This window comes from Channa argus, chromosome 18 (assembly GCF_033026475.1).
Source record: "Channa argus isolate prfri chromosome 18, Channa argus male v1.0, whole genome shotgun sequence".
NCBI classification, from domain to species: Eukaryota; Metazoa; Chordata; class Actinopteri; order Anabantiformes; family Channidae; genus Channa; species Channa argus.
Window position 1 is genome coordinate 9,534,533 of NC_090214.1, and position 12,403 is coordinate 9,546,935.

A 12,403-nucleotide genomic window follows, 5' to 3' on the forward strand; every position below is an offset into this window, starting at 1 on the left:
ACCAGCAGAGTGTGCAAAGTGTACAGAATGAGAAAGACACATTAAAAATATACCTTGAGACACTTCTTGCATACATATAGTACAAATGGGTTTTTGATAATGCAAGGATAGTGTATGAACCTTTGCCTCTGCTTTAAAAGCTGACAGCTGCTTCCAACTGCTGCATGTTAGTCCAACTCAAGTTCAACTGGAGTAGTTTCTGCTGCTGTATTTCACAACTTATATAAACTGATACAACCCACATGTTAAAAACTGAGCAAACTCCCCTTGAAGATTTTGAACTTAAGGACAAGAGGGGCCATGCAATGTGCTGTATTTTTAACGTTAATTGCTGTATGTTTCTTTTATCAACCAACAGCAGAGGTCACTGTTGTATATCTTTCTTGTTTTCAAAGTGTTCTGTACAATACAGGGCAGTACAGTTTAAGAGGAGCTTGCTCATAAAGTTAGGTAAAAACCTGGTAACTTATATATATTTATTTGATAATGCTCATATATATGGGCTAGGCTAGCACAGTGGTTGACATTATTGTCTATTGTCAGCTGCAGTCAACTGGTGTGGAGATTGCATGTTCCCACTACAGGATACGTGGTAATGCTAGTGGGAGGGGTGGATGTTTTTAGTCAAAAATAGGCAATGTCGTGTTTTCAATAGAAAGTGCTCAAAAGCATTTAAATATAATAAAGTTTCACCATGTCCCAAGTGTAGTGATTGTAAAACATTGCTGTAACAAATAAAACTTAGGAGCAAGTAAAACCCAAAAGGGAAGATAAACGTTCCTACCTCTGGCAGTGTAGTCAGAATGCATATTACTCTCTTGCTAATTTGGCACTCAGCTATCACAACGGTGTACGTGATGTCATTATCTCATTTGGAGGAACTGTTTACTGTAGTGATAATGTTCAGCCCTTAGGAGTCTGCCATAGTTTTTGAAAACTTTTGTTGTTACCATCATGTACCACATTAAAGATGTTTACCATAGAACAAATCGTGTGAATTAATCACGCCGGTAGGATTAAAGATTACCAAATGTTAGAGCAACACATGGTAATTTAGTTTTTTTGTGTGTGATACCAGTGTCAGTGATTCCCACGCTCCTCTGCCTAGTTTTGGGGTAACAAGAACACAGGAAAGCCCCTGTACTGAACTTGCACTCTGTCATACCATGCATGCACATACACACACCCTAGCTGAAACAAACACAATCCCCCGGCACCTCTTTCCTGAGTGACGCTGCTGAAGCGAAATAACAATGACAGGCAGCAGGGTGGAGATGTGTGTCTCTGTGTGTGTGTACACAGACATGCAAACCCTACTGAATCCCCACCCTGGTGATCTCTGATTGTTTAGGTGAAGGGTGGAGGACAGAAATGGCCCAGAGCAAAACAGTGATGTATTTGTGTGTGAGTGTGTATGTGTGTTTTTTTTAGGGAGCTTTATCTTGTGCTGGAATGAGTTTTAAAAAAGTCTTCACTATGACATGTTTGCTGTACTTTCAAAATTATGTGTTTGATATTCCTAATGTACAGTAAAGTACATCTACATCTAATAATCTTATTCCGTGTTTGACATTTGTGTAGCTTATTATACTTACAAGCTACAATGCTGGCATGCAACAGCTCTTCTACTTTGTCACAAGTTGGTTCCACTGCTGCTTGACCAGTTACATTAATCAGCCGCATTTTGCATTTCAGTAATGTTATGTCATAGTGAGAAATGTTGGGCAACATCTCAGAAGGACAACGCAATGGCTACGTGCACCATATCTATATAAAGTGCCACAATTAAAGAAACTGCAACTCGTTTAAATTATGAAAACAGTCAGCTCTGTTTATTATTTTAAAAAACAGATATCCTAAGTAAAACTAATAAACGTTTTTGTGAAAAAGTATCACAATGTTTAAAAAGAAAAATCAACTACTAATACACTTTTAGCTCTGACACTTTCATACTTTGCAGCCTTGGTTTGCTGTTTAAGTCGTGTTCAGTATAATTATTAATCCATCTGATGCAGTCAATTGGTGGAGACTAACTGCTACTTTTTCAGCATTGTGGTCCCAATTGTGTCCCCTCTTCACCTGCTCTGCTCCAAGCCTCAGTCCAAACTCTGCCTATGTCCCCACCCACCACTCCAAACACAGATACTATTTACAGTGAGCCCTATTTGTTTGACTTGTCTGTGCTCTGCGTGGCCCCGATGGCCAAGCTATTCTCTGCATTTTGTCAAAGGAGATGGCTGTTTACATCAAGGTGAAATAAAAAGACAAAGCAACAGGAACTTGGGTAGTATTTCTCTAAATATCCTCAAGTTAAGCCTAACAGAAGATATTAATGCAATCATAATGCTGTATGTTTATTTCTAGATGTGCAATTTGTGTGTTATTCTTTTTTTAGTGTTTACTGCAAAAGACATGGTTTAGCATGGGAAGATACACATAAGATTGTGTAGTGGCTGATGTTTTGCTGTTTTGAAGCTTTTAAATTGTTGATGTAGTAACATTTCTCTGCTTCATTAACTGATCATGACTACAAATTACCCAAATGATGAGCCCTGCACCTCTCCTGTAACAGTTTGGCATCTAGTGTAAACAGGTTAACAAATCCAGGGTTTGCTGTAAGGTTTGTTCATGCTAACGTACCATCCTGGAGCCGCAGATGCCGGAGATAAAGGGGACTCTGAAGAACGTTACATCTGCCTGGCTCATCTTCTCTTGTCACCAGCATCAGATCATTGTAGACAAACACGGTAACCTAAAATCATAGAGGTGAGGTTAAACAGGAAGGCAAAAAAAAGTAGGACTGAAACGAGAACAGAATTCAACACTTAGTCTATAACATCATCTTACCACGTCTTAAATCCTGTCAGATGCACATGGAATATATTACAGTTAAAAAATATCACACCTATAAAAGATTACAATTGCCTCCTGTCTAACACAGGAAATGCAGGTCACACACATATAATCATACATGTACACTTACCCACGCCTGGCTTAACACTGCCCTAAAGTATGCTTGCTTAATCATCAACTACTCTTTTGTATCCGTTCACCAGCTATTAGTGAACACATTAAGCCATTTGTTAGGTATCTGATAATAAAAACAATTCCTGTTCTAAAAAACTGGAAATTTGTCAGAATTAAACAGATGTTCTCAATCTTTAATATTTAGTTTCAGCTTAGTTTTGTTTAGTAGAATTATCCTGTAACCTGTAGGAGGCTTCAATTGCTTTTTAATGACAACTGTTAAACAATATCTCCAGTCAGTTTTATTGTAATTTCTTGGACCAAAGTTGCTTTTGTTCATTGACAGCATTCAAATAGTTTACATGGAGTACTGTAGCACCTCAAACTCATGTTAAATCCAGGGAAGTGGAACATTTCATAGTGTTACAATATTTGTATTGTATTGTAAGATATTCAGGTTGATCATTTAATGTCAGCCTGGAGATTGGATCAAGAGTTTTGCACTATGCTAGGACAGACCATGACTAACTTTATGCTTCCGCAGTCAGAAATGGAATGCAAATTTAAATGAATGCAGAGGAACAAAGCACAAAGAAAGAGAAAAAGAATGACTCAAATATAAAAAAGAAACCTAAATGTATGCACAATGGTCATTTATCTGCCTATAATGAGTATAATGCATGTAAATGGGCACTGTTTCACAACAATGCAACAATTACTTTGGTGGCTTCCTCTAAAGGATGAGATAGCAGAGGGGGTATTTCAAATGTAGCCAGCATGTGGTTAGAGAGTGAGTGTGTGAGTGTGTGTGCGTGGGGGTGGAAGAGGATGTGTGATGTATGAGTAAAGAGCAAGGACAAAGCATGTGAGAGTCAAGAAGCAAACAGTTTACACACACAGGCAAACATGCAGACTTGTGTGCGCACTCAATGAAACACTGTTGGAATGTTCACCAAAGTTTGAACAAAAACTTAACAAACACTTTTAAAATCCATTTCTAATTCTTTGTTTATCAGTAATGATTCTTTGCCCATCCTAAAATGAATACTTAACTTTTTTAGTCGTACAGTTATAAACACTATGTAACCTTTTTAAGTCATCAAGGTCAAAGGAATACAACAACTTCATCTTGTATTACAATATTAACTGATAATAGTATTCTCTGATAAAAACAATGCTTTTGTCTGATTATATAAATTAATGATTAATTATGTGTTAGTTAACTTTAAAAAGTTGTTTCAGAAATAAAGTATATTTTGAATATAGGATGTAAAAAAGAAAAACATTGTCTCATTGTTCTAATGAATCACCAGTGCATGCTATATCTAGCATGACTAGGACAGTAGTTAAAGTAATGTATTTTTAAATAATTATAAATATGAATAGAATTATAATGTTATTTTACTAAAATTAGAAACTATTAAACATTGATACATTTGTTCAATTTCTATCTTTCAGGACACAGATAGTTTTCCTCCAGGGAAGACTTCGACACATCTGGTTTGGAAAGCCTGGAAAAATACAGAATTATTATTAAAAACAGCCCGTGTACAGTGACACAGTGGAGAGAAACTCCCTGCTGAAAAACTCTGGCTGTTAAATATTTATTTTATGACTGGCCACAGAGAGAAGCCAGAATTAACTTTCATGCCAGAACTTGATGCACTTTGACTCCACTACACAGCAGAGATTATTTGACAGGTCAAATAATGTGCTGCAGAGATAGAGTTTAATCCAGTACAGTACTTTTTTCCCCCTTTTTCCACATACAGTCCAAAAATACTCCGGCAGAATTTCGTCACCCTAAAGCACTAAAAACACGAACCCTCCTTTCCAAAACATGTGTCACTAAGGTAGAGTTTCTTTAGGTTGTTACCCAAGTCCTTGAGAATTCGTCACCTCAAACATAAAAGTCTTTGTTACGGAATAAAAGGTGGTGTTACATGATGGTTTAACCTCTGAGAGAATTTCTAAATGTCTCGTAGAAAGGTGAGCTTACCATTTTGAAACTTTGTGAAATTTGGAATGGATCATTAATACTGTATATATCCTTTGAAACTAAAAACAGAACTTTTCTGTGAGAAAGTCTGCCCCTTCATCAATTATTCATTTTCTTTGATTCCTGTTGACCTTATAGTTGAGAATAGTTACAGATCCATTAGAGATGTTCAGACGTCTCATCTCCTCCAGTCTCCTCAGATTTTGCTCTGTACTTGTTTCACAAATACCCATTATTTAGCATATCAATACAAAGAACCGGCAGTTCCAGTTCGGCTACATAAACCAACCACTAACCTCATTGTGACAAGCCAAATGTTTGCCACTATTATGTTTGTCTCCTGCAATCAGGACAGGAGAGCAGAGGGCCTCCATCTTTCCGTATCAATCTCATCATAAAATAAAAGAACAATGAAAAGAACACACATTTCCTCTTTCCTCAGATCAACAGTGAAGATCTGATGTTGCATCTTCTTGGCAAGTTTTAGATCACTCATCAATCTGCATATCCTCATGTGACCTACATAGACAAATGCAGTGCACCAATGATTTCACTTACCTTGAGAGAGTGGTGCTTGCTCTCGTGTAATATCATCTCCTCAGATATGATGAGCGTTCGGCTGCACAGGTCCAGAGGCTGGGCACCAACAGATGATGCAGAGAAATTAAGACATCATTTTGACAACTGATAATCCTGGGTTACCTGGGATACAGCTCCTATTAAACTCTATAATGACTAATTCCAAGATTCAACAACATATCTTAAGAATTTCTCAAAATTAAAGTCCAGACTATAACATTTCATTTGTTATCTGAATGTTGTGACTAATAAAAAAAGTTGCAGTACCAAATCCATTTTAAATCCAGATGACCAGCTAAATAAGGAAATAGTAAGCGTTTTTTAACTGTAGAAAACGCAACTGAAACAGTTTCTAAGAAAAAAAGTGAGCAGTAAACTGTGAGGCAGTGTGTGATCTGAGTAAGACACTGACACTAAAAATGAATTAGTACACCAACGAGGGAGGAGGGGACTTCCTGTCAAGTCCAGGGTTTTAAAGGGCAGTTTCAATACATGAGTAATGGTGATATTTGCATACTGTGTTGAGATGGGTCAGGGTTGCACATTTCTAAATGAATTAACAGGGCACCAAGTCCTTGCATTGAAAAAGCTTGAAGTTCCTAAGATATCATCTGTATATGACATGTAGAAGTAGCTAAATTATTTATATCTTGCAATGGTCTTCTTTGCCTAGTTACTTTGTCCACATAAAATACATTTCTTATTACAGAATAGTGCATCCACTGTTCATATGCTAATGAAAAAAGAGCATCTAGCACTGCCATCTAGCATATGCCTCTTATTTCCATCATATGTCATATTTTGCAAGTCAACTGCAAAAGCACAAACATGCCAAATGCACAAATATTGACCTACCTGAACAAAAATGGGAAAGATAAGAATCTTGGGTGCCACTTTAACATATCCATAATTAGCATGTGGAGTATGTGAGCGGACAATGGTGCAGTTCTGGTAATTGGCAAAGTTGGCGTTCTGCTGCTGAAAGACGGATACACCAGCATTGGTGGAGGTGGATGTTGTCTTCGCTGTCTTGGAGTTGTTAGATCGTCGTAAGAAGCCAGTACGGCTGGACAGACCTCCACCTCCGCTGCCGCTCGTACCTCCAGAAAAAGCACCACTACCACCACCACCGCCGCCCTGGAGCTGTGGGCCAGCGGCCTGCCGCGTGGGGTACAACCTGGCAGCTGTGGAACAAAAAGAAGAGAGCAGGTGAGCGTAAAGATATAGATTAGATTACACATAATTTATAGAGCCCCTGATTGCATGCATTAAGTCATCACATGAGAGTATTTTCAACCTCCTCATCTAACTCCCAGCAAGAATGAGAAAAAAAAAAAAACATTTCCCAAACCAATTTCTTCAAATATCACCAGACCTGCCTCATCTTTCATGTAGTGTAGATTTTTGTGTAGGGTTATACACGGCTAGCTCATCAGTCCTAAGGTTAATTGTAAATTCCAACTAGCTGTACATGGGTGTATATGAAACTACACTTGACCAAAGTAAAATCCTTAGCTCAGTTTGTATTTGCCAAATTACAGGGCTACATACAGTTGTGCATTTGGAGCTGTTGTATTAGCCACACTCCAAAAAAAATAAATAAAAAATAACGCACATGGTGAACAGTAACAGTGACTATTTACTGTATTCCTAATAATAATCATGAAAATAACAATAATCTAATTTGTAAAGTGAAAAAACACAGTGCTACATTTACAACATTTGAGCATGGACATACGGTGCATGTCTTACCTAATGTTCCCTGGTTGTCTTGGTAAACAGGCCTCAAAATCTGAAAGCAGAATAATGTAAGCTTACATAAATTAAATAGGCTTGTTGCAGCAAAATTAAACTTACATTTATGCTATATTTAGGATGACACAAAAGACATGACAAGGACATGACATAGCATAGAAATATTTTATCCATAATGTGATTTTGTTTTCACCTTTCTATGAAGCCATGTGAACTGTGTAATCCGTATACTAAAAGCGGCTATAAGGCATAATCACTTAATATGAAAAATGGAAACTGCCTTTTTAGAGAGGATATACTGCTTTTACTCTCTACTTTTCAACTGTTTGAGATATGGTAAACAATTTCACTGAAGTATTTGTGTACTTTCATTTTCTGTAGTGTTTGGCCATGAGCTTGTCTTTCAGAACTAAGCTGATTATCATCTGTGGCTACTTGCATGACTCTGAATTTAGTTTCTAGGACTCAGCTGAGCCAGTCTGAATTGTGCTAGACTCAGTGAGGCAGTAATGGTTTTTACTTGTCACAGCAGCTTAAAATCAACTGACAGACTAAAAACAAAAGCTGCCACTGCATCACATGTTTTGAGAATTGGAAATTTGCAAAAAAACTTTGAAAATATATTTAGAGCACTTGTCTGCCAGATGATTAAGAGAGACATTTTCTGTAGTGTCTGTCTTGAAAGATTTTTCTTTCTAGAGTATTGTGTCACTGTGATAAGTCACCAACATGACCCATTTCCATAGGGCTTTTGGTATATTTAGGCTGCAGTGCCCACCGTGAAATCTCACCGAATTCTTGCCCCCCTTTCTTGTTTAGGACAGAAGTGGGAGGCTGTTTAATGGGGAATGTTTGTTCACTATGTAGATGTTCGGCTGACTTCACATTGCGTACAACACATTGCCTTCTGACATGCACTTCAATGTCCCTTAACTGAACCTGAAAAGCATTTGCAGATAAGGATTGGGTACTGCATGAGGCACACACAGACAACAACAACAAGACCACCACCACCACACAGCTTCAATCCACAGACACACTCATTAGCAATCAAACAGAAGAAATATGGAAATAGAAAGAATTTAACTACACATCAATTACTCATATGACAGAATACTGATTTAGTGGGTTAAATATGTTTTGGAAATCTAAGCTGAGCCTAGATTATACTCAAAGAAAAGACTAGAGCAGGGGGACTGTCTCAAACACAAACCGCATCTTGTGGTTTGGCCCTCTGGAGTTGTTAATAAGGTTAGTATCTTACTGTTACAGGGTTAACTGAGGAATTCAGTTCAGTCTTTTTGATTTAATGGTTATGCTTTATTTTGTTTTTATTAGAGATTTAACCTTATATACATATTGTCAATGGATTCAGAAATAAGTTTATGCCATATAAAATGTCATATACATGTCACATTGTGCATGTGCATGAATATTTTACTGAAGTATGTGTTAAAAAACTATTTTTTAGTTATTCCTTTTTCAAATGCCAGAACTATTTGTTTATCAAATACCGGTGATTATTCCATGGCATATACATTAATTATTTACAATATATCTATAACATAAATAATGTCAGACACAATTGCATTGTTTTCCTAATATCAACTGTGCTTGGTTGGTACAGTTGTAATCAAAATCGTCATCGTAATGTAATCAAAATATACTGCACAAGCTTCACATAATACAGACATCCAAAACATTGTCAACAGCTATATTTTATGTTTTTGTCTTCTATTGCTTCTCAGTCTATTACTCCACATCTACATGACACTGAGCTATATGTATGGTATGTAGGATGTTTAAAACATGTCAAAAAGCACACATCATTGAGACAACAGTAACCCAAATGGCCCAGACATACTGAATATAGTGTCCTTCTATCTATCTATCTGCCCCTGGGATGTAAGGTAAGGAGACATATCTAGGATGAGCCACCATATGACCGTGGTGAGGATGAGGCGGACGAAGAAGGTGATGAAGGTGCAGCCCACCACCAGTCTGCGGTACCTGGCTTCCTGGATTGATAGGTGCTAGGATGATGTAGTTGTCCCCATTGGATGCCTTTACCCTGGTACCCTTCAGTGTGGCAGTGTGAGGGTGGTGGAGGTGTCGCGGTTTCGAATCCAGCTCCTCGGCTGACCCTCCCTGAGCTCCCCACGCCAGGGTCCCCATACCTAAACCACTATTCCCTGCTTCAGAGCCATTGACTAACAGCCTGCGGGTGGCAGTGGCACGGTGGTGAGCCGGAAGAGGCGGAACAGCTGGGGGGGTTTTGCTTGTGCCAACATCTGGTGCGCGGCTGCGAGTGGGAGGTGAGGGGGCATCATAGTTTGAAGTGGAAGGTTTGTAAGAGGGCCGGTGGATGAGACCTTCAAAATTAGGCTTAGCTGATGGACCAGTGCGCCACACCACCACTGTGATTTCATTGGCGCTGTTTCTGCAAAGAAACAGGAAGACAGCACTCAAAATCGGGAGGGTTGTAAATTCAAGACATAAGTGTTTTTAAAACTAAAATAAAAACTAAAATAATTCACAAAAAACTCTCAGTATATTACAGAACCTACTCATTAGAAATCGCCTCTAAATCATTTGTCCTGAGTCTTAATCCTCTGGTCTGTGTTGGAATCATTACCTGATAGCATGGGCTAAGTCCACACATTTCCACTGCTCCACTGGCTGCCCATTTAGCTGCAGCAGAGTGTCCAACTGCTGGAGGCCTGCCTGATCCGCTGGACCCCCTGCCGGTGTGAAGTGGAAGAAAATTTCAGATCATCAAACACTTTCAAGCATCATTCATGTTGCTGAGGCTATACAGTAGCTCCTTTTGAGGATAAAGCTTGGTCCAGAACGGCAAATCACAATCAGATTTTTTTTTTAAAGTAATCTAACAGAGATAAGATATTATTGTGGTCTTGTGTAATTCTCTTTTGAATGCTATTAGTCTCTCCACAGGGACAACAATGATGTTATCAGCTCATCTTGTTCACAGACAGGGCAGAAGGATGGACACTGCCAACATAGGGGCTTAACTGGTGTCCTCAATTTGAGACAGATGAAATAAAATGTATTTAGATATTTAGGCCACACTTAAATCAATCAATCTAAAACTTATAAATGCAGTATTTACTATAAATGTTGCACGACGCTACTATATTTTTTTACTTGGTCTAGTACTTTTCAATTATAGGAACAAAATCACTACATTCTGACCTTTACAGTTCAGTCCTGCTTTGATTAAGCTTTTAAACTAGAAAGCTGATGTTAGCAGCCTTGCTGACTGATTCACTGTAGTAGGAGCAGTAATACAATCAAATCTCCTTTAGTAAAGTCACTTCAGGACTCAAAGTTACTTTTGATAGCTGAATGAGAATGCTTCTAAACTGCAATCAACAGCACAAAGTATAACTTCGCTTACTCTTTCTCTCAGTGCAAAACTGAAAATGTTTCAATATTTAAACATTAACATGGAAAACTTGCCTGGATCAACAGCCTGCACCCTTACAGGGGAATCGGAGCAGATGGTGAAGCCATATCCATCCTTTCCTCGAAGGATGGTCACCTGCAAAACACATACAAACGTATATAGCGTGCGATAGGAACATAGGACCCTTCTCTCTCTCCCTAACTACCTGACAAACTGAAAGTTGCATTTCGGCAAAAAGATCAACTTCCTTCCTACAGGACGATTAAGTGGATTTGTATTCTGCTTCTGTTTCCTATTAAACTGTCTTGACAGCAGTTTCCCGGTGAACCCAATTAAATGAGTTAGTGGGAAAAAACAACTCCAGCAGATGGAAGAAAGACATTCTCTGTCCCTTATTTAAAAAGTCAATATACTGAATGTACAAAAAGCTGCTTATTTATTCACACCTATGTTTTTTGGTAGTTCACTAGGTAACAAAAAGAGTACAAAAACTGCTGTCATACACAAATATACAGTATAATGTAGAAGAATAGAAATGCTAATCAGTATGTGTGTATGCAAAGATTAGTTCTAAAGTATATGCAGATTTGTTTTTCAAAATTTAGTTTGTCTTACAAGGCAAAAACAGAACGATGACATACAGTACAACACCTAAGTGCATATAGTAAAATATAAAACAAGAACTATTTCCAATAAAGTAATATGCGACATGAGGTTGTCTAAAATTGAACAGGATGATGAATTCATATTATACTGTCAGAATATGTTATAATATATTTTATTTTATAAAAGTAAGAAACTCCACTTTAAAAAGTGAAGACTGTAATGCACAGTCCCTAATGAAACTATTTCATTATTATACAGCATTGTTCCATATATTTAAAAGGTTTCAATTCACTGTGCATTGAAATATATGGACACGCTTTACTAGAATCAGTTTATGATATAAAATCTGTGATACTCCGGTTTGAAAACCTCAAAATGTGACACATTATTTTACAAAGCAATATACAGACAGTGTTTATATGCTCAGATGTAGTGTGAAATGTAGATTCACAAGTTCACAAACATATTGTACAGTAGATATTGTACACACACACACACACACACACACACACACACAGACAATGCTGACGACTCTTTCCCATTGTCTCTCTTTCTCTTTGACCCCAAATCAACATTCAGTACCTGTGCTCCAAGGTCTGAGCCAAAGTCAACAAAGTTCCATCCAAAACATCTCACTTTTCAATTTAATTTGCTGACAACCAGGGGCCTAAAGCACACAGACATACCCCCGTCTCTTGCTTTTTTTTCACAGCAACAGGAAAACTGCTGCTAAATTGCAAAGTCTACCCACTTGGAGAAATATGGTGATTTTTTCTGGGGCCTGAAGCTTGTCATGACCCTAAAATGTCGGGTATGATTGCAGTTGTTTTTCGTCCACTGATTTTATGTGCCCTGGCTTTCTCTGTTTAGGGCTGCAGTTCTTTTTAACATTTTTCTCTGCCTCTGGGTTCCTTGACTTTGTCTCTATAGCCGACCACCTTCAAGCTGACACCGATGAATAAATAGTCATCATAATACAGAGAAATTATCTCTGTATACATTATCTGCCATGGAAAAGAAATCAGAATATGCATACATAGTTAGTTTTTGCAGCATTTTAGGGAAAGTTA

General features: G+C 37.9%; 1 protein-coding gene across 6 annotated transcripts in view; it reads right to left on the minus strand.

Annotated features, from left to right (window-relative positions):
- The window catches only part of rgs3a (regulator of G protein signaling 3a), a 129,176-nt gene that overhangs the window by 69,356 nt on the left and 47,417 nt on the right, over nucleotides 1-12,403 (minus strand). For 4 of the 6 annotated variants that reach the window (XM_067485047.1, XM_067485048.1, XM_067485050.1 and 1 more), the window contains 7 exons: nucleotides 10,781-10,862; nucleotides 9,936-10,041; nucleotides 9,311-9,740; nucleotides 7,298-7,337; nucleotides 6,401-6,729; nucleotides 5,525-5,602; nucleotides 2,641-2,752 (listed from right to left, as the gene is read on the minus strand). In XM_067485047.1, the coding sequence (XP_067341148.1) occupies nucleotides 2,641-2,752; nucleotides 5,525-5,602; nucleotides 6,401-6,729; nucleotides 7,298-7,337; nucleotides 9,311-9,740; nucleotides 9,936-10,041; nucleotides 10,781-10,862 (1,177 nt within the window). Of the gene's footprint in view, nucleotides 1-2,640; nucleotides 2,753-5,262; nucleotides 5,381-5,524; nucleotides 5,603-5,812; nucleotides 5,941-6,400; nucleotides 6,730-7,297; nucleotides 7,338-9,310; nucleotides 9,741-9,935; nucleotides 10,042-10,780; nucleotides 10,863-12,403 lie in introns of those variants that run through there. The other 2 variants (XM_067485051.1, XM_067485052.1) reach the window with 2 other exon arrangements.